Below are 23,087 nucleotides of genomic sequence, written 5' to 3'. Positions count from 1 at the left end.
TAGAGACAGATGTAGAGAAGGGACATGTGGACACAGGGGAGGAAGGGGAGAGTGGCACAAATTGGGAGATTAGGATTGACATATATACACTATCACGTGTAAAATAGCTAGCTAGTGGAAAATGCTGTCTAACACAGGGAGCTCAGCTCGGTGCTCTATGCTGACCTGGCAGGGGTGGGGAGCGGGGGACAGATGGGGGGAGGGAGGCCCAAGAAGCAGGGGATATATGTATATACACAGCTGATTCATTGTACAGCAGAAACTTAATACATTATAAATAAATTATATTCCACTTTTTTAAAAAGCCACAAGGATGTAGTTTTTATATGAAGTGACTTAACTGTGTAGAAATAGCTGAATTTTCCTAAATAGCTGTGAGATACCCACATGGATTATCTCTGGACATTTTTGTGAAACTTGCATGTAAGAGTCTCAGCTAAAAGACTGGGTTCATGGGCCACCATGTTTCTCTTGATCCTAAGCTTTTTCATGCTGAGGTTACAACTTTCAGGTCACTGAAGAAGCCTGAATTGTGCTGTTCTGTGTTACTTAGAGATGCTGCTACCACAAATAAGGCCTTTTTTTTTTTTTTTTTTTTGCTGTTTTCTTTAATTGTTGCAATAGCTGAATCTGGGGTCATCTGCACAACAGGCCTCTGTGAACAAGAGCACACCTTGCAAGGTGGATGCTGGATTAGGAATTGAGGCTTGGGGCTACAGAGGCCACAGAAACAAACTAGCCCTATTATCAGAATTAACTTGGGACCTGAGACTGTATCATACTGTTATTACTGAAGGGTTGAAGGAAATCCCCACATTTTCTATGAATTAATCCTAGGCACTATGGTGGCTCTTTCTGTTTATGATCAAATTACTTATTTTAATTACACTCCACTTCCTTCTTGAGACTTGAAATCATCATGAAAAACTTTTATATACACAGATGTATCTTCCCCCAAGAAATTCCAACTTCTGCCAAGAAGCAAATAATTCCAAGGCCTACCCATCCAGGAAATGTGAGGCCAGATTCTGTAATCAACTCTATTAAAGAAAAATAAACAGCTAAATCAGGAAGTAGGTAATGAAAGGCAGCTCACATTTTGACAAAGACATGGTTACTTTTTTATTTGAAGAAACAAAAAAAAGTATGTTTTAATAAATACTGCAGAAACATTGACCAAACAAACATACAAAGTGACTTCAACATTTAAAAAACTGCAACGAAAGTTCTGCTTTATAACAGTTATAACTTATTTTCTTTTTACAATATTTAAATACAGAAAGCACTTGCCAGCTATTTTGTAATACTGCCCAAAGCATAATGCTGCATTAATCAGAGCATATCATGTTGGTAAAACGTCTGTATTTCTTGGGGAAAATGACTGGAATGGTATTTTCTTGCAGAGACAAAACAAAGTGCTTGTAAGACACAGACTGAGTGTTGTAATTACCTTAATCTCCTCTCCTGCCACAACTGAATGGGAGCACAGCTTCAACACTTCAAAAATGAAGCTTTATCATCGGAAAGAAAGCTCGTTTTCAACAAGCGCCAACAATAAAAAGGTCGGATCTGGTTTCTTCTCTGAAAGAAGCTCTAAAAGCAACTGGTCAAAAAATATCTGTAAACTATTTTAAAGGCTGATTATTTTATGTAACAATAGTGATCAAGTATGGAACACGGCCTTGGCAGAATCTGATTGAGGTTTAGCAATCACTCTCTAGAATAGTGTAGGACTGACATTATATAATTTTCCTCTAAGGATTCTCAAAAGCATGGAACAGAGGGCCACTCTTATCATGTTCATTGAAAGATGTTGAAATAAGCCAACCGATTATCAAATGTTGCCAACTTTTGGAACTTCATCCCAAAATAGGCCTTTTGCTTAGTACTTTTGGTTTCTTATCCAGACAACTTAACTCACAAACTGTGCTTTCTGCTACTATCCTTCATTCGTTATCTCGTCAGGTGAAAATATCAATAGTACCTACATTTTTTTCCCCCTTGGATCATTCTATGACGTCATACCAAGACACCTTTTATTTGACTTTGCATTTTTATCAACGATGGCAAAAAAAAAAAAAAAAAAATCACACACCCTCTTTTCTAAACAGCACACAAAAATATCACATTGAGCAATTTACCACTTTTTAATGACAATCACAAGGATGAACAGAACCATCAGACTGAATAAAAATGGACACTTTTCTTCTAGTTGACCTATTCAATCTTTGTAGTGCTGGTCTGCGCACTTTGCAACACTGCAAAAGCCTTCCTTGAGAACCATCTCGCTCAACTATCTTCAGGACAGCAAGATTTCAAAGCCTCACCAACTTTTCCTCTGGATATCCCATGGGTCCTGATACAATTTCCATTTTAATGATGAGCTAGGAGAAAATTAGATCACATCCTCTAGAAAACTAAACGCTAAGGTCACAGTGCCAGTTCCCCAATGAGGATGGTATATTAATATATACTTTTTTGTAAAGGAGATTAAAACACTTAAAAATTAAATCAAAGTAGAGATCCGTGAATAGATTCTAACAAAGAAAACAAACACGCAAGCACCATTCAGAGTGTGATTTTTCTTCTTGGAGGTACTCGCATTTCTCTTCTTCAACCTCTAGCCCATCTGAATCTCTCTTTTTTGGCATATTTTTCAAGTCACATTTCAAAACTCTTCAATGAACTCACTTCCCACCACTTGTTCTACATGCCAAATCTAAGGACAGGTTCCTTCCAAATGCCTCCTAAGCCTCCAGAACACGTGACTTTGGCTGTGCACTTTGTTCAGACTTCACCTTTCTGTTTTGTTGGTGGTGGTTTTTACACTTAATTTCCTTGTCCTCATAAAAAAATAACCGAAGATTCACATCACAGTACAACTCTTGGCTTTGTCCTTTCGTAAGTCTGTAGCCACTGCCGAGAGTTCTGGTCTGCTGGGCATATGTGAAATCCGCTTTGTCGCCCTCTGCGATTTGTTCCGCTTAACGTTTTTATTTGTCTTGTTTACACATGCCAAAGTGGCCACGTGAAAAATGTCTCTGACGCTATTTTCTGACTGTAAAGCTGAGCATTCAATGTAAGTAGCTGCTCCAATCTGTTTGGCCATATTTGCTCCCTGTGAAACAAAAGGGATTGTGATCAGCAATAAGTCTCTGTGGAAAGTTAGAAAGTATATTCCAATACCTCAAAATTATAATGCATCACAAAATGTTTCTAATATGTAATTGAATTTTTAACATTTTAACTGCCTTCTTTATTATTGCATAAATATTTGCAGTCAAGGACCAGTCTTAAGATGTTCAATTGTCATCACTCAGTAGGCACTGCTTGACTTCCCAGAGGTGCTAAAGGTTGGCCTAATGACACTGGGTTATCAATAAACAGCCCAATCATCAGGTAGTCAGTATGGGGTGTTGCCAGGAAGTAGAAGTTTTAGGAGGTGATTTATCTTCACTACCAACTGTAACCTAGGGTAACTAGACACTTAGATCTTCCAAGTTACAGCAGAGTATAGAATTACCCAGAGAATCTTACTGCTGGCAAAGAGTGAAAAAGCTAAAGATCATGGATGTAAATGCTGCATTTTTCACACAGCTCTGGTAGTCATCTGGCTCTTCCATCCTATTTCACCACCTCATGGGGAACTCAACTTTTCTTTTCTTGAGTGTAAATGGCACTCATGGAGTAGGAAACAGCAACCCACTCCAGTATTCTTGCCAGGAAAATTTCTGGCAAAATTCTGAGCCTGGTGTACAGTCCATAGGGTCACAAAGAGTCAGACATGACTGAGCAACTGAGCAAATGGCACTCAAGGCTAATAGGCTGTACAAAAAGCAGCCATAAGAGAATTTAGAATCAGTTTTGAAACTTAAATGATTAAGGGCCAAAACAAATTGAGGAAAGGAATAATACTGTTACACATCTATAATTTAGGAGACATAAAATATGTAATTTTTAAATGTGGACCAGACAACAAGGGAACCCAAGAAGAGCATGTCTACATCAAAATAACTTATTTAAATAGTCAGAATTGTGTTAACTAGAATGAAAGACAAAGAAGACCACAGTATGATTGGTCAAACAATGAATAAATAGAAATCTAGCTATTTCAACAGGAACTGTCTTTAGAATTTGTTTGGAAGTTTTAAGAGAATGAACTTTAAAACTAATCCTCCTTCTTCCTAAATACTTGGGAGAAATGCCTGCAGGAATGATGAAACTCTAAAAGACGTTTTTTTGGGGGGTGCTCTATTTTACTGACAATGGCCTTTTGTAGTATTTTATTATGTTGCTGAATGTAAAATAAGATTAACTCTCTTTAAGAGTATTACTGATTTTGACCACATTCTCTCTTAATTCTATTTAACTTTAAAGCCAGTGAGAGTTGCAGAGAAATACAAAGGGTTGAATATGAGCCACTGTTTCTGCCCTCAAGTAATCAAGTATCACATGATTCTTCTGCTGAATGACAGAACATTTTAAAGGGTTTTCTCTCAAATTTGCCTTATGTATACATGTATACATATGAATCCTTACACAGTCAATTGCTCAATGTTGGAAAGCTTTTTGAGAAACTCACAATCAAAATATCACCATAATTTTGGCCCAACCTTGTCCCGGATCACTCTGATGCTCACTGGGCAGTTTTTACATTAATCTGAGCAATGGACTGCCAGGAAGGGGCCTGAATGTTTGCTGTGAAGCCAGAGGCACAGACACACCAGCCCCTTCCACCTCTGTTTACAGATGGGCACAGTCTGGACACAGGGAGCTCATTCTCCATCTCAGGAGAGGGACTTGCACTTGGTGGTGACCCTTGGTTGACCCTGTAGAAAAGTAGCTACTTTTTAGTTTATTTATTACAAGTGACGTTTCATTTCTGTCACTCTTTATAATCCACATGTGCGCACTGACTATATACATACCTGGTCATAGGACACCGGGGTCTGCCTGTGATTTGAGAGCTCTACTAATGTACTGACATCGGTCCGAAGATCAGATTTGCAGCCAACCAAGAGCATTTTGGTGTTGGGACAGAACTCCTGGATTTCACCTTTCCACTATGGGGGAAAAGAAGATGAAGAATTAACAGAGTGCTGGCATCCATACAATGGAAAACAATTTCTCTACTGGCAGGCACTGGAAATAGGACAGAAGGGAGGTTTAAAAGAGAGTGTCACTTCAGATGAAGGAGCAAACTTGCATTTATTTGCCGAGTAGATATTAAACATTACTGCTTTTAAGTATGGGAGAAGGCAATGGCACCCCACTCCAGTACTGTTGCCCGGAAAATCCCATGGATGGAGGAGCCTGGTAGGCTGCAGTCCATGGGGTCGATAAGAGTCAGACACAACTGAGCGACTTCACTTTCACTTTCCACTTTCATGCATTGGAGAAGGAAATGGCAACCCACTCCAGTGTTCTTGCCTGGAGAATCCCATGGATGGAGAAGCCTGGTGGGCTGCAGTCCATGGGGTCACACAGAGTCGAACATGACTGAAGCGACTTAGCAGCAGCAGCAGCAGCAGCTTTTAAGTATGGACCCATTGTGTGTGTGCTAAGTCGCTTTAGTCGTGTCTGACTCTTTGAGTCCCTTTGGTCTATAGGCCACCAGGTTCCTCTGTCCTGGTGACAGAGGAACCAGGAGATTCTCCAGGCAAGAATACTGGAGTGGGTTGCCATGCTCTTTTCCAGGAGATTTTTTCCAACCCAGGGATTGAACCCAAGTCTCTTAGGTCTCCTTTATTGGCAGGCGGGCTCTTCACCACTAGTGCTACCTGGGAAGCCCATGGATCCATTAGGGAACCATACTACTATCTATGAGCTTCCCCAGTGGCTTGGCAGGTAAAGAATCTGCCTGAAATACAGGAGATGTGGGTTCAATCCTTGGGTCAGGAACATCCCCTGAAGGAGGGCATGGCCACCCACTCTAGAATTCTTGTTGGAAAATCTCATGGACTAAGTAACTAAGCACGTTATTATCTGTTCTCTTTCTCTGTGACTCATTACTACTGTAAGAGACGTGTTGGGTGTTATCAGAAAGTAGCTAAGGCAATTTCTTAATTATTGAGGCATCTCTGAAAGATAAACGTGACTTAAGAAAAATTATATATTCTAACAAGTCACTATGTCCTTGGATATGTTTAGCTGGTACTTCCCAGCATGGGAAAAGTCAACACAAGCAGAGATACGCATTCACTGACCCCACCTAGAAAGACAGAGCAGTCACCCTGCATTGAAATCTCTACTGAGATTTCAGAGACTGGAGATTAGAGTTAACACAGTGGGATCTCCTGCCTTCAAGGAGCTTCCATTGGAGTGGTTGAATCAACAAAGACCATGACATTTGCAAAGGCCCATCTCCTGGGTTATCAGAGAGGCATCTGGTCCTATAGCTCGCATGCCCTCGAGTTAGTTTTATGCTACGTAAGTTATTAATTTAGTCTACCCCAGCCAGTTGTTTCATGGCCCAACAAGAACTCTAAGAACTTCCAGAAATGGCTGGCAGGGAATTCCAGTTGTCCTTTTAGAAGAACAAATGGATGAGTTTTTGTGGTTTCATTTCTTCAAGCTGGAGATGACCATCAGGATGGGAGTCAGGAGTTCAGACAGTTCATAGGACAGCTCTGGCATTGAAGAGGAGTGATCAGAGGTGCTGAGGTCAGGAATCTCTGTCTGACTCTCCCTCCCCACGTTCACAAATATGCGTTCAGTGCTCTAAATTCTGTGGTGGTTACAGAGATGATTACAATGTAGCTGTGTCTTCCAGAAAGGAATTCACAAGAGAGGAGGGTGATGAAGTCATGTCTATAATACTACATAAAAGGGACATCCTGCATGAGTAATTTAAAAGATCTCTAGAGGACACTTCTGGATCCAGAAGTGTGGGCAATAAACTCTAGTCCAAAATACACCAGGGTAGCGAAGGGAGTAATACCTACTTTTCACCAAAGTCCAGGGAATGGCAACCCCTTCTATTCTTGCCTGGATAATCCCATGGATTGAGGAGGAGCCTGGTGGGCTACAATCCATGGGGTCGCAAAGAGTTGGACACGACTGAGTGACTTTCATTTCACTTTACTTCCTCCCTCCTTTCTCCCTTTTCCTCTCCTTCCTCCCTTTCCCCCCAGTATTATTTAGAGGCATCTACCATGTGTTAGATAGCCCTGGAGTAAGAACTAGAAGGTGAATCGGAAAAAAAAAAAAAAAAAGAATAAGATCTCTCTAGCTCTAAGTCACTCTAACCTCTTTGATATTCAAGGACTTAAAGGATTCAATTAATCTAGACAACCCATAGCAGGGGTTATCATGAGCCTTAAACCTCACACAAACGTAAAATACATTCATTAATATCTCTAAGGCCAAGTCACTCCTCATTTGGTCTTAGCAGACAAAAGCAAAATAAAATAGAAGCAGGGTTTTTCACCATAAATTATGCATAGCCCAATACTACATCACATAAGAACTCCAGTAAATAAGCAGTCTCTTTGATCCACAGACAAGCACGAGACAAGCTGCTCTGTCGTTCTTTGCTGTGTGATGACTCTGCCTCACATCTAGCAATTGTTCACAAGCTTCGAAGGCAGGAAAGGTGTATTCCTGCTGGAATCTGACAGTCCCATCGCTTGTGTTAAGACACAAACATTACTCAACACTGAAACGAGTTAAAAAGCTAAAAAGAGGCTTTCATCTTTTAAGAAATTAGTATTTCCTTGAACTGTGTTTGTCATGTTTAGTAAAGAGATGGGGCTGGGGGGAGGGGTTGATTCACCTTAGATCCTAATTTCATCATGACACACAAGGCCAGTAGTCAAACATAAGAGGGAAAAACAAACTAATAAAAACAGACAAAATACAAGGACACTGCCGTGCTCTCAAGCACATCCTCTGATGAAGCCTGAGTGCATGGAGGAGAAGGGGGCTTTAGAAAGGCTTGACTCTGAAATGTCATGGCATTCAGACCAGGACTGAAGAGTCAACTAGAGGCTGCCCCGCACTGGCGCTTGGACAGGCATGTGCCTTCTCTAGCTATCCTGGGGCTCAGTCCTAGGTTTCTCCTCCCTCTCCTGGCCTGGCCAGGACCAGAGACCACCTGCAACACGGTCCCTTCTTCCTGACCTTCCCCGGGTTCCACACAGAGCTTCCTAGGGCCCTCTCGCCATGGACAAGAGCTTCCTAGGGCCCCCTCGCCATGGACAAGAGCTTCCTAGGGCCCCCTCGCCATGGACAAGAGCTTCCTAGGGTCCCCTCGCCATGGACAAGAGCTTCCTAGGGTCCCCTCGACATGGACAAACCTCCCTTACCTTTGTCTCCGGACACTAGCCATGTGATATCACTTACAACCTGAATACAACCACTGTGTTTACTAGTGTATGACAACACCCCGATCACAAGTCACCTGGTCTATTGCCTGGAAACGTAGCCCTATTTCTCCCCTATGCATTATATTTCTGTTTCTAATAAATAACATCATTACTGAAATACAGGGTTTTTTAAACTAAACAGCTATGACTGCATTCATTTCAAGCCCTGAATCGAGGTCATATATATAAACCTGAAAAGTAAGCACAGTCTACACATTAATGAAAGAAGGAAGAAAAGAAGGAAGACACACTGAACAGTAACAGAGTATTGTTATTGTGAGTCGCACCACTGCCACCCAAAGTATAACACAGAGGTTCTTAAAAAGGTATTTTGTTTCTTAAAATGAGATCAAATGTTAAGCAGGTTCATCATCAAAACTTAGGTCACATATGAGTGGAAACCCTTTTATAATGTGAGAGTGTCCTTTTCAGTGTTTTAATTGCAGAACATACAGCAGGGTATTAACTGGAGTGTGTGAGCTCCCAGTCAACCAAATGTTTCTAATTTATAATGTAGCCAGTATCGATCTGTGTCATCACTCCCTAGAACTTACCTTTTTTAGGACACTGTCTAGAGTCTCTGGCCTACTGATGTCAAAGCAAATCAGCACAGCGTCCGAGTCTGGGTAAGAGAGGGGCCGGACATTGTCATAGTAAGGAGAACCTGAGAAGAAACAAGATATACAAGTTGTCAGATGAAAATCCCCTTTGCCAGTCATGCATGAACTTTGCCCTTTTGAGCTAAATCTTTGGAGGGTCACATGGCTCCCATCACCTCTAATTCTTGGAAAAGAAAGCAAACAAAAGTCCAGTAGTGTTGGGCTGGCCAAAAACTTCATTCGAGTTTTTGTGTAACAGTCATACGTGCTGTCACTCACTCGCGTCCGACTCCTTACCACCCCATGGACTGTAGCCCGCCAGGCTCCTCTGTCCATGCGATTTCCCCAGGCAAGAATACTGGAGTGGGCTGCCATTTCCTCCTCCAGGAGATATTCCTGACCCAGGGGTTGAACCCAGGTCTCCTGCATTGCAGGTGGATTCTTTACCATCTATAACAGTACTATATTTCTTTCTATAACAAGGCAAGGAAGCCTCACTGTTTGACTTAAATTCAAGGGGAGGAGCCAGGATCTTTAGTGCAAAGAGTAGAGCCCGAAAGGCAGCTGGGTCAAGGGCAGAGCATCTGGGACCCAATGTCCTGAAGTGCAAATCCACCTCTACCCCTGCAGGGGAGGGGCAGGTAGCTTCAGGTCACTGCTTCTTCAATTCTTCACTCATGAAATGAAGACGACGACAGTACCTACCTTGGATTAAGTGAACCTGGGCAGTGCCCGCACTTAGTAAGAGATTAAAAAGTCTTAACTATGGATATGGCTGGGCTGAGGGCTTCCCAGGTGGCTCAGTGGTAAAGGATCTGCCTGCCAGTGCAGGAGGTTGGCAGATCCCCCAGAGTAGGAAAAGACAATCTATTCTTGTATTCTTGCCTGGAAAAATCCCATGCATAGAGGAGCCTGGTGGACTACAGTTCATGGGGTCACAAAGAGTCGGACACGACTTAGGGACTGAGCACACACGCACATGGCTGGGCTACTGCAAGCTGAGTGCAAGTAGGAAGCACCATAACTGGAACTACTTCTTGGGAAGGAGCCCCAAATTCAAGATCATTCTGTAAGTACAATGGAGGCTGAGGGAGAGAAGAAAAGGGTAGGTTCAGCTATACATAGAGAACCATCGTGAACCTCATCTCGCACCACCCTGTCTCCAGGTTACAATGAGCCATGACCTTTGAGCATGCTTACTTAAAACTTATCCCCAAACCCTATATAGACTCTTCCTGTTACAGAGAATGAATGTAATAACTGCCATACTGAATTCTGTCGCTTTTTTACACAGTTCCATCTCTGGGAGTAACACCTAGGATATGAGACTGAGTTAAATCTAGCCTAATTTAAATCCTAAAGCTTCAAGTTACCAGCCAATTAATTTAACCACAGAACCCTCTTCTAATTATATAGGACATTTATTCTGTTCTTTTAAGAACCCCAAACGATGCGCGATTGCATGAGGCCAATTATAAAATTAAATAACAGTTTGTCATGCTATTTATTTTGGTTTGAAAAATCATTTTCAGTATACTGACATTGCACAAGCACAACAGGAAAATCATTTTATATATATATATATCACTATATATATATATATATAAAATTGACTCCAGCATAGAGGAAAAAACCTCTAAGCTACCAGTCTTTTTGAAACCCCATTTCATTTTGACATCACCTTCCATTTCCAGCAGAAAAACATGACATGTTGTCCCCTGATAAATCAAAACTTCAAAAGTCAAAGACAGGGAAAGAGAAAGACTAAAGAGGCGTTTCAAATAATCTTTTAAATTTCTATCAAAACAAAAATCTTCAGGAGGCTGCTCTTGAGATGTCGAAGTTACTATGTGTGGTTAGGGTGCACCATTCTCTTTTCACAGGATATGGTGGGTGCCCAGTACCCACTGGTTAACCCCAGGAATGCTGTGGCCTTTTCACCAGCAGTGACAATTTCAAGCCAGGTGTGTCTACCAAGCCAGGAAGAAGGGAAATGTTCTAGGCATAAGGAAGGAAAGTGTGAATAAATACAGACCAATCAAAGCCAGAATCAGTCCTGAGTTGCAGCAGTTCCTTGCCCACATCTGGAATCAGGACCCTGATGAAGCAGAGACTGACAAAAGAAAGGTATTTTGCCAAAGTTTAAAGGCTTTACAGCTAAAAAAATAAGCAATCACGCCATTTTAAACAGTAAGACTTATTAGAATAAGGCTGTTTCTGAAAATGACACACTGCAGCTGCTGCCTTTTCAGTCACTCAAGGAAAAAAATATCTGAGGTTAAGAGAAAAATTCACAAAGACTCCATCAACTTCAACATTTTTGAAAGGACTCAGAAACGAGATGGCTTATCACTCTACACAGACACATTGGGATTTCCATATTTGTTCTGTGAAGTTCAGACTTTCTCAATCGCAGCTTCTGTTTCTGAGTCCGAAGTCTAACCTGGGCACAGTTTCTGCCATAAACATCAGGGGATCTCTTTTTCCAAACACAGAATCAGAAAATTCCAGATCTTAGAGTGGGAATTCAAATACCAGCCACATACACGAGGAGTTCCTCTGCTCTACTAAAGTTAGCAGGAGATAACTTGACCCCAAATCCAGAAATTCCCAGCGTTGCAACAATTCAGACTGTTAGAAGCCTAATCAGCCTTCAGAAATCTCCTTTCTTGGAAATCACTCCCACTGGGAAGAAAACTTTGTGGTTACTTTCCCGTCTCCAGCTCACCTGAGTCTCCAGTTCACCTGAACTTTGGAGGACAGAAACTTTGACTAAGATGAAAGCAAGTAAACACTCCTAATCTCTGATCTAAGACTGTGTTACAAAACAGTGAAAATCATCTTTTCCAAACACAAATTAAGGAAAGACAGTTGGAGAATTACAAAGGTACTTAAACAGAGTAATTAAAATTCAAACTGCAAAGAAAATCCAGAGGAACGGTTTTAATTTCTAAGCTAGCACATGTCTGCAGAGACCACCCTGCCCTCCTTTCTGTGTACTGGGTTTCCCTCCCTCTCCAAGGCCACAAAGGGGATGTGGCTTTGTCTTCAGGCCTCCTTCACTGCTGGAGACACGGGCTTCCTACAGTCAAGGAAGCAGCCTCCAGGGCTTAGTGGTGGTGTTGTTTAGTCGCTCAGTTGTGTCCGACTCTTGGGACCCCATGAACTGTAGCCCGCCAGGCTCCTCTGTCCATGGGATTTCCCAGGCAAGAATACTGGAGTGGGTTGCCATTTCCTCCTCCAGGGGATCTTCTCGACTTGGGGATGGAACCCATGTCTCCTGCTTTGGCAGGCGAATTCTTTATCACTGAGCCACCTGGGAAGAAGCCCCCTGTGCTTAGTGATTGTGCCCAAATATCTAAAAAATGTAGACATTGGCCTGACTTTAAAATAAATGAAGTCTGCAACTTAAACCACATTCTTATGGAAGTTTGATTCTACTTTTGTTTTTATTGGGTTTTATATTTTGAATGAAAACACAACGTGTAAAAAATATACAGGTTAAGGTTCATGAGAAATAAACCACCTTGCTTGTTGAGGTTCTGAAGTCATTTTTAAGAGGTTTAACAAGATCTAATTAGGAATGACACTTTGATCTGTCCTATTACTTTTGCTAATGAACAGTGCTTTCAGATCAACCAAGAGTGTCCAAAGGTAGTAATAAAACTGAGCTCCACATTTATTAGTTATAAGCATAATTTGCCTAACCACAAGAATAATTTGTCATTAAAAATAACAAGATCACTTATTTATTATAAGGCTTGATAAGGCAAGGTTAAAACTTTTTTTGAATGGAAAAATCCATGGTCTGCTTTTTTTCAGAGTAAAAAGGAAAACTGATACAGATTAAAAAAAAAAAAAAAAAAAAAACTGTCCTGCCAGGAAGAATCTAACAATTCAGCAGCTAAGCAGAACCTTCAGGGGAAAAGAAAATATCCAGTTCAACTTGCAGGTTCTTGCTCTGTGTCTAAGCACCTGGAATTCTTGCCTATAAAGCCAAACTACTGCACAAAGCAAGGAGGAAAAGCCAAGCTTAAGAGTGCACAGTGTCATCACAGGCATGAGTGGGATAACTCACCAGCCAAAAAAAAGAAGAAATGAAGAGGAATTCCAGGAATGCCCCTGTGAAGTGAGAAGCAATACAGGGAGGCAGAAGTGACCCCAGAGAAAGAAGCAGAAAGTAAGCCGACGAGACAGGAAAAGTAGCAGCCCCTCCTCCTCCATCCCATCAGAAATGTCTTAAAGCATTCTGTTAAGCCAAACAGGAAAAGATTAAGTTCTACATATTCTTTATTTTAAATAAAGAAGCATGTGAAAAACTTCCAAGGTAACTATAGAACTAAACACAGGGCAAGAAAGAACACTGAATGATTTTGTATTATGTAGAAAAGTACTGAACTTCAGGGCTTCCCTGGTGGCTTAGATGGTAAAGAATCTGCCTGCAGTGCAGGAGACCAGGGTTCAATCCCTGGGTCGGGAAGATCCCCTGGAGGAGGGAATGGCAACTCACTCCAGTATTCTTGCCTGGAGGATTTCATGGACAGAGGAACCTGGTGGTTACAGCCCATGGGGTCACAGAGTTAGAAAGGACTGACTGAGTGACTAACACTTTCATTTTCTTCTTTACCATTTCAGTTAGTCTAGGTACTGAGCTTTGCTTATTGAATAAAACTTTCTCACCAGTGAAGTAGGCTTCATGCACATGTTAGTTCTGATGCAGCATTTCTCTTATACTTTGTGTAACTTTAAGTACCTAGCACTACTCCAAGGTCCTTTCTATTTAAGCGTCAGATCATCAAAGGGAAACTTTCAGAAAATTCCACACCGTAAAGAAACAAGGACACTACATACACAAAATGTGTCCCCAAACCTCGCAAGGACCAAGCTTTGCAGGGCGAAGACTGCAATAGAGCCCTGTGAGGTTCTCTGAGTTTCGGCAGTTTGGCAAACATCAGCAAAGTTCTAAAAGGCTTCTGAATCTTCAGGTCTACCCATCCTTGTCTTCAAGATCATTAATTCTGGGCGAGAGCAGTCTTTCCAGCCCAAGAATAGTCACAAAGTGCCTCACCCAGAAACTACTTTTGCAGATACATACCTGTCTGCTTAAGTCATCTCTTCACAAAGATAGAACACACCATATATGTACATAATTAAATGTATATGTTTGAAGATTAATGCCCAAAAGGGAGGCTTTGTGGAACCTTTTGCAAAACCAGTTCAAAGACTGGGAAGCTTTTATAGGAGCTTGAGAACTCAAAACTCATCTAGTTGAATATTTCATTAATGCAACTTTCTTTATTAAATCTCGAACCTAAAATTGAAAAACTTCACTTTCCGCCATAAGAAATTCCTACCTAGAACAATAAAATCAGGAATACTGCATATTTTGGGCAGAGGAAACACATTCGCTTTTGGTATTTTTTTGTGACTAAGAGAATATTTGTACCCAACAGCAGTTACCATGCGGATGAACTGCCCAGTTTTATAAGATTCTATTTCCTGATGCCATCTCCACTTAAGAGTAAAAGCTCCAATCAGCAATCATCTCAGGAATGTGAATCAAGTCCAAGCAGAACCTTTGGTCTGGCTCCGTTGTAAGTAAGACTGTTGAACTCTTTTATTCCAAGCAGTTTGTACTACAAGCATCATGCCCTCAAACATGCAACAAGTATTCCCAGGAAGGATATTTTGTTTCTTCTATAGGTTAAGATCAACAGAAATTATAAACAGATTTTACGAAAATTTGGGGGGCATTTCTCTATTGCTATAAAATTAGAATAAATTTTAATTAATTTATATATATACATTTATATATATTTTACTTATATAAAAATTCATCACTATTTTCAGTTTTGGGGAACAATGTAGATACGTAGTTACATGGAAAGTCAAAGAGGTAGAAATAAGACTGTTTTTTTGAGCTTTAAATAAAGGTTTAGGGTTAAAATCCCAATCTTACTGAGATACTTTAAAAATATAAGAAATGAAATATTTCACTTAAAGTGGAACTATAGCAAGTCACAGAGCTTTAGAAAGAAGAGCACATAGGCATACATCTAAAAATATTATTTATTATTCAGCAACAACCCATGAGTGAAGCTGCTATGCCACACACTATGTCATCAGGCTTATCTTTCAAAGCCAACGTGTACAACTCCTGGTTGGACTTCTGAGGCAGCTTACCTTCGTGCCACTGAAATTCCTGTATTGTCAAGAGGGTCTCTGAGTAAGGCTGCCAGCATATAGTGGCTGACATTTAAAGGGCATCAGAAAAGGGTGGCGACACAAGCAATTCATTTGGCACAGCCCACCAGGCACCCTGAGCTAACTGGAGGAACTATGGGTCCCCTGGTGTTATAGCTACATGCAAAAGAACTGGATTAATGAGGAAACATCCGGTTATTTACAGGTGGCATCAGAATGACCAATCTGGATGCCTCACCAAAAATGTGCAACTCAGCAAGAAAACAGTTTTAGACAGATATAAACTTTGAAAGATAGAAACCATTCCATAGTAGACAGTTCTCCAAATATAGTTTTAGGTATTTTTTATCAGATATCACCATTCTAATTCAGACCTGTTTTGTCTTAACCCACATCTCTTACAGAGTTTCAGGAAAAAATTCAAGTTAAGAATCAAAGCTGACTTTGAAATTCTAAGCTCCTGGAGCTCATTACTATCTTACGATCTAACTAGTTTTGTGCAGTTTTCCTCTGACTCACAAAACAAGCACCCACGCTTCTTTGGCTTCTGTGTAAACTCTTCCTTTCTTCCTTTCTCTAAGAAGGTTAACTGAAGTTAAAATTCTTCAACTTTCAGAATCTTGGTTTCCTTGCTAGCCATTTAACATAATAAGCACGTTTTCAAGAGGCAGGGATATTACAGATTTAAGAACTGAGTCAACTTGTTAGAGATAAAGAAGAAACTGTGGTGGGCTACAGTGAGTCACAAGTCAGAGGCCTTGGGCTGACACTGCAGTCTTTGGCTCTTCTTTGGATCTTCTTGTTAAGAGTCCAGCTTTAGAACCTCTCAGCTCACCCTCTTAAGAACAAGTACTAGACTGTGAGTGCTCTGAGGGCAGGCACTGTGCTAGCCAGGTGTTGCACCTCCCTCTTCCAGCTCCCACAGCATTTAGCAGAGTTCAGGCACATAAAAAGCTCTAAAAAATGTTTACCGGTTTCAATTATTTCTATAAGTACTGATGTGTTAATTTGCCTATTAACTGACAAAAAAGGGACCAGTGACCCTTTGGATGCTGCTTTTCTGGATTAATTATATACTGATTACACTGCTGACATTCCCATCCCAGTTAAGAAATATTTCAAAAGTGCTTATCACTGAGACCATTCTTCAAACTTGATGCATAATCTACGAACATAACAATATAGATTTATGGATGTCGAGGAATTTGTCCTCAAAGTCAGGTCACGAGTAATCAAGACTTTGCTCTCTTACCTTTTCCTTTAAGTATAAAAGTTAAAGAATATTACCTTTCCTGTTAATACTGCTAAAAACTAGTACAGGAAGTGTTAATGTTAGCACTCATGGCCTTAAAGAACCTTGTATCAGGACAGGATTCAAAAAAAGTGTATAGGAGTTATCATGGGGGAATATTAGCAGCTAAACTGAGTATTTTAAAAACTAATAATATGCCTTAGATAAAATGTGCATTACCTTGCCTTGGTTAAAAGCTAAAATGAATGATTATTACTCCCTACATCACATGTCTTGAAATTACACTGCAATCAAATCACTTAGGAAAAGATATGGTGATCCTTAAATGGTGGATTTCTATTATTAGTAGGCACTGGCTTCATGCTACAGATTGCTTCTATGCTTGGCAAATGTGGCCAAGAATCTGAAGCACAAGACATTACCCACTGTTTTACAGAAACCCACTGAGTGAATTTAAAAACCAATAGGAGCATTTCTGCAACTTTTAATCAAAATGCTTATCATCAATAAAAAGTGAATATTTCTCATTAAAATAAAGAAATCATAGACCTATGTCTGAAGACTACCTTTAAAATCCCCCCTTTAACAGGATGAATTCACAATGCTGTTTTATTTATAAGAAGGCTTTGCTTCCTGGGTTTTTCTTTTTACATTTTTTTTTTTTGGAGTATAGCGTGACTGATAATAGTGTTAATAGTGATAATAGTGTGTGGAGTATAGTGATGATAATGTGTTAGTTTCAAGTGTACAGCAAAGCGAATCAGTTACACATATATCCAGGGCTTGTCTGGTGGCTCAGATGGTAAAGAATCTGTCTGCAATGCAGGAGACTGAGGCTCAATCCCTGGGTCAGGAAAATCCCCTGGAGAAGGGAATGACAACCCACTCCAGCATTCTTGCCTGGAGAATTCCATGAACAGAGGAGCCTGGTTGGCTATAGTCCATGGAGTTGCAAAGAGTCGGACACAACTGAGTGCTTAACACTTCACTTCATAGGAATATCCACTCTTTTTTAGATTCCTTTCCCATATAGGCCATTACAGAGTATTGAGTAGAGTTCCTTGTGCTGTAGATAGGTCCCTGTTGATTATCTATTTTATTTATAGTAGCATTATAGGTCAATCCCAATCTCCCCATTTATCCTGCCCACCCTCCATACCCCCCAGTAACTGTAAGTTTTTCTACATCTGTGACTCTATTTCCATTTTATAACTAAATTCATTTGTATCATTTTTTTAGATTCCATATATAAGTAATGTCATATGATATTTGTCTTTCTCTGTCTGACTTACTTCATTCATTCAGTATGACAGTCTCTTAGGTCTATCCATGTCGCTGCAAATGGCATTTTGTTCTTTTTCATTGTTTAGTAAAATTCCATTGTATATTGTACCACATCTCCTTTATCTACTGCTCTGTCAATGGACATTCAGGTTGATTCCATGTCCTGGCTACTGTAAACAGTGCTGCCATGAACACTGGAGTGCATGTATCTTTTCAAATTATGTTTCCTTTTAGAGGGACTGAAATAACTTTAAGCAGCCATAAGACACCAACTGGCAAATTGCCACCTGTGGTTGCTTTAATTGGTGTGTGCGCTGGGGGGGCAGCTAGAAGCATTTTCTACCTGAGGAGGATCAGGGGATCTATCAACATTAGGGATGCCTGACAAGGGAAATCCACAGCAACCAGATGAAAAGGGCATTTGGGTTCAAGAATCTGACAAAATCGGCTCATCACAGGTTGCATATGGGCCAAACTAAGTGGGGACAAACTCCTTCTCCTGGGTGTATGACCCTCAGCAGGTATGACAATATTTGAATTAAAACTATAATCTCTAAGGCCTCAGAGAGGGCCTGCACACAGTAGGTGCAGAAAGAAAGGGGAGAGAGTCTCTTAATATCTGGTTGGAGGCTAAGCAGGATGTGAATGCCATTGAAAGAACACAGTTCATGTCATCACTCTCCCTATGTAAGAGAAGTTACATGCCTCCTTTTGCTTCTTTCATAAAGTTCTAGAAGGGGAAAACTTTTCTCCAGAGTTAAATTGATAGCAGTTGGAAAAAATAAATGTAGCAAGAGGCATCAGACATATACAGTTATTTTCACAACCTGAACTAAACAAATGTCTTAGTAGGCAAAGAAAATGTCAAATGTTTGTCCAAAAAAAAAAAATCACCCTGTTCAGAAATGTGCCATGAAAAGCTTGAGATGAAACGAAAAACTGTTAATGATTAGTTGCTGATGAAATGGCTCTTGTTACATTTATTTCACTCATGAATGATAAACCATTTTTGGTGGAAGTAGTCTATTCTTAGAATCCAAATAGTGCTTCATGACTGTGTTTAATTAACTCACACTTCACCTCACAAACAACATAATGGGATTCTAAATAATTCCCTTATGCCTTTTTTCCACTATATATAAATCTTAATCTAAACTTGCCCTACGATTTCATCACTGGATAAATTTGCAGTGTGATATTTTTTTAATCACAGGTTTTTCAGACCTTCACATTTTAGTTAAATACACGTATGTTTTGTTTCATTAAATAAAAATACAGTGATTATTTCACAACAGACTTCATTTCAGGTAATTATCTTTAATCTGATGAAAGGCAATGTTTATAAAGTTGCCATTCTTTGTGCACAGGTAATTCAGTGATGATAAATGTCAGGGAATCTCATCTCCTTGGAAATGATGCATATGATTATTCATTTGTTCATTCAACAGATTTTATTGGGTGACTATTGTGTGCAAGGTATGAGGCTATGTGTGCAGAGACAACAAGCGGTAGAGTTTGGTTTAAATATTTGAAACTATCTGAAGTGGTATTTATCTGCGCATGTGAAGCATAGCCTCCAACTATAAACTGCCTACATTGTTTATTTCCTAGCCTTTGTAAAGCATGTGTCTTTTTTCTCTTAAAAAAAAAAGTCAATTTAGCCCTTTGGGCGCCCAATTTAAAATCTCCTTTGGTGGTCCTGTGACTGGAAGCTTGAGACAAGGAAGGGGTAAATAACCCAACATTCCTTTAAGGTTACCCATGCCCCCTCCCTGCCCAAATGGGTCTCCTTCCTAAATCCACCAGGAAGCAGTGGCTCTGTTCAGAATCTGGCTGGCTTCATGGGTGGTGAAAACTAGGGCGTGGGATGCCAGATCCACGGGGACTAAGAGCTGAAGCCAACCAACATCAGTGAAACAAAAAGATTTGCCTGTCTGGTGACCCAAAGCCAAGAAGTCTACAGATAGGAATGATCCTGCACATTATTTGCTTCTGTATCCTTTTTTCAGATGATGAAACGAGACTCGGCGAGGGAGAGAATCCGAACCTAGATATCCGTGTAAGCAGTAGCTTAAAATCTAAACATAGCTCTTGTATCAAAGACCGAATCAGACTCACAGACCCCCATGTCTAAATCACTCTTATCCTGCATTAGGTCCAAAGAGACTGGGCGAGGGGGGTGACTGTTGGTGTTAATTATTGGTACCATACCAGCTGTCCTGCCCACGATGCATAAAAAATACCATGATATATCTGGTAATTGGAGCCCATTAAGAACTAGGCTGTGTACAAATCTGACGATGGAAATGACTGAAACAAGCATTCCGTCTATCACCACCTTCCCTATAGTTTTGAGAGTGTGTGCAATCCTCAGCATAAAATCCAGTGAGGTTTTGGTTCTGCTACCCTTGGCGAGGTTCCAGGAAGAGCCCGACTCTCCAGGGAGAAACAAAATCAGCGCATCTTACTGCGGCCCTCGGAGCACCTGGCAACAACCGTGAGAGTCGCTCGCGCGAGACTTCTCACTTGCCTTTGTGCAGGGACTGCCTCTGGCGACCCTGTCAGTCTGGCCTCTTCCTTGTGCTCTCTAATCGCCTCAGTCCCTCCGGGGCTCCAGAGGTTACAGCCGGGGGCGGTGGGAAGCTCGCACAGCCCACAAGCTTCTACGCGAGGCCCCTCCCAGCTGAGCGCAGGTCCACCTCGCCGGCCTTCCCCGCCCGACAGTAAAGCCTGCGTGCTGGCACTTGCGCGCGCCTCCTCGCCAGTTTCACCCAGGATTTGGCTCGGTTCACCCGCAGCAGCCCAGCTCCCTGCTAAACTCCTAGACCTAAGCTCAGGGGCCTTCCCCGGGCCTTCCCGCTGTCTCCTCCTCCTCCTCCAGAGGCTACACCCTTCCTGGAAAAGGCACTCCTACGCCGCCAGGCACCGCAGCAGGGTCGGCTGGTCCCCGGGTTCCAGCCGGAGAGTCTAGGTGATGTTACCGCCCCCACCGCGCCTGACCCAGACCGAACCCCTAATATCCGCACGGGTAAGCCTTCCCCTTCGCGGTGTAACCAGCCCTCCCTACAGCTGCGTGCCAGGTTGGTGCGTGTGTGCGTGGGAAGGCGATAACCCGGCCTTGAACCCCAGACACTAGAAAATAATCCACCGTGCCAATAATTCAACTGGATGGGAAGGTCAAAGGCGAATAGGGCAGCCTCGCACACTGGAGAGGGGTGATGCAATGGGTTAGGAGGGAACGGCGTGGGCCGGAGGACACCAAGTGACCACCGGGGCAGGGGAGCTCAGATCTGCAGGTCGGCACTGAGGCGGCGCGGGCGGCGGGCAGCTAGGAGAGGAGGCCGGGGGACCCCCGCCGGGTGCTGCCCGCGCCGCCAGCGCATTCCTGGCAGTAGGCGTCACGAGCGCCGCGGATGCTTGCGCGCCCCCTACTCTCTCCGCAAGCGCGGAATCCGCACGTAAGTGCGTGGCTTCGGGGGTTTTCTCCCACCTCCCACCACCCTTTCGGTGCTCCCAGCCTACCAGCCAAGCAGCAGGTTAGATCCTGGAGGGGCGCTCGCATCCTACAGCCAGCTGATACCGACAAGGCGCACACATCCCCCCTAACATTTGGCTACCCTGGCCACCCCGAGAGGACTCGGGCACAGCTCCGCGAGCCAACCGCTCCCCGGACACCCGGCTACAAGCATTTTACATCCCGGGGTGACCCTTTGGGCCCGGAGCTTCCTTTTCTTCCCACAGCTATTGCCCGACCCAATATCTTTCCCCCACCCCCATTCAGAAGGGGCAAATTTTTCATCCATCAGGGAATCCCTCATAAGAAACAAAGTTAACGGAGGAACGCAGAACGGGCGCTGGCGGGTGCCGAGAGCGTGCCAGAAACGCGGGGCCCCGAGACCTTTGCGCACCCCCCTGAACGCCTGGAAACCCGCCCGAGCGCCACGCGGTCAGATGATTCTCTTACCCGAAGTGTCCCATAGGCTCAACTCTATTCTTTGTGTGTCGATTTCAAAACTGGCCGTGTAATTCTCAAACACTGTAGGGACGTAATTCTGGATAAAATGGACAGAAGTAAAGAGGGCAAAGAGGTTATCTTAAAATGCACGACAGCTGCAGTACACCCTTTGAAAATAGTCCCTTTACTCTCCCATTAAAAAACGAAGACCCCCCCAAATCCACACGCACCATATCTCATACTAAACACGCAGATCCTTTCCGAAAGCCCTAACTTCCCTCTCGCCCCACCCGGATTCTCCAAGAGTGGAGGATCCGAATCTCCCAACCCCAGATTCTGCACACATGACCGAACAAGTTTCAGAAGCTAACAGGAGAATGTGTAAGCGTATCCCAACCCCTCCACGCTTCCACCCCACTTTTCCTTTCCCGGCAATTAACCGGGGCGAAAGTAATAAGCGGTGAGAAAGACGGCTGAAAAAAAAAAGAGAGAGAGAGAGAGAGAAACGGGTGAAGGGTGAAAGCCAGGGAAACCCACCTCGAGATGGGGATCCCTTCCCCGCAGCCCGCCCGCAGCCCCAGCCGGCCACACTCACTTCGGGGAAGCAGTCTTTGGCGAAGACGTGGAGTAGCGCGGTTTTCCCACACTGACTGTCTCCCACCACTACTATCTTGCATTTCACGTTCTGATTAGGATCCATGATAGATTTACTGGATAATTTCTGGCTGGCTCTTCTCTCCTTCATTGATCTTGTCTTATTTTCTCTTGAAACAGGAATTTTCACTTAAGAGGAAAAAAAAAAAATATATATATATATATGTTTCTTTCTCTACAAAAAGCAGATATAAAAATAAACCGCAAGGGTGGTAGGAACCCCTGAGGCGCCGCGCGGACGAGGAGAGCTAGAGGAGCAGGCTCGTTACTCTCCTCCAACAAGTTTTATGCCTGACTCCAAACGGCGTTTCCCAAGTCCAATTCCGATCCGACTGCTTTGTTTCACGCTCTCTGCGCGGCTTTATACGCCCGGCCTTCCAATCCTCTTTCTCAATGAGAGAAGGAAACTGATCCGCCTCCTCCCCTTTTATGGAGCCTGGGAGACAGCGCCGTCTAGTTACTTGCAGAAAATGTAGACAGTGCGCCCTCTAGGGTGACCATGCGGGATCGATTTCCAGTCCAAAGCTCGGCGACGACTTGAGGACCCAAACGACGCTGTGCTGAAGATTGGGACTGTACAAGTCCAGGAGGAAGTGGGGAACGGAATTGTCTGTGCATATTGACTTTTATTAGAATTTCTGGATAAACGTTTTCATGGGGGCTGCTCTAAGGAAGCCTCGTGAGCATTTATGAAAGCAAAAACATTTCTTACCCAAAACATCGTTATAAAACACTGAAAGCAAATCTTGGGTGGGGAAGGGTTAAGTGCTTGT

At 42.5% G+C, this 23,087-nt stretch overlaps 1 protein-coding gene across 1 annotated transcript; it reads right to left on the bottom strand.

The window, feature by feature from the left end:
* Positions 1–1,097: 1,097 nt before the first annotated feature.
* On the bottom strand, positions 1,098–22,665 carry RND3 (Rho family GTPase 3). The gene is made up of 5 exons (XM_019972949.2): positions 22,256–22,665; positions 21,670–21,757; positions 8,921–9,030; positions 4,929–5,063; positions 1,098–3,118 (listed from the first exon to the last, which is right to left on the bottom strand). Exons 1-5 carry the CDS (start codon positions 22,403–22,405, stop codon positions 2,867–2,869), a joined length of 735 nt encoding a protein of 244 aa, XP_019828508.1. The 5' UTR covers positions 22,406–22,665; the 3' UTR covers positions 1,098–2,866.
* Positions 22,666–23,087: the final 422 nt, after the last annotated feature.

The sequence above is a fragment of the Bos indicus genome, chromosome 2, assembly GCF_029378745.1.
Source record: "Bos indicus isolate NIAB-ARS_2022 breed Sahiwal x Tharparkar chromosome 2, NIAB-ARS_B.indTharparkar_mat_pri_1.0, whole genome shotgun sequence".
Classification (NCBI taxonomy): Eukaryota; Metazoa; Chordata; class Mammalia; order Artiodactyla; family Bovidae; genus Bos; species Bos indicus.
This window is presented reverse-complemented; position numbering and strand designations above follow the sequence as displayed.

Coding starts and splice junctions, on each gene's coding strand:
- RND3 (XM_019972949.2), bottom strand. CDS start 22,405: ATGAAGGAGAGAAGAGCCAGCCAGAAATTATCCAGTAAATCTATCATG. Junction 9,031..21,669: donor GAGCCTATGGGACACTTCGG/GTAAGAGAATCA, acceptor GTTTCTTCTCAG/GTTCTCCTTACTATGACAAT. Junction 3,119..4,928: donor CCCCGGTGTCCTATGACCAG/GTATGTATATAG, acceptor TTTGTTTCACAG/GGAGCAAATATGGCCAAACA.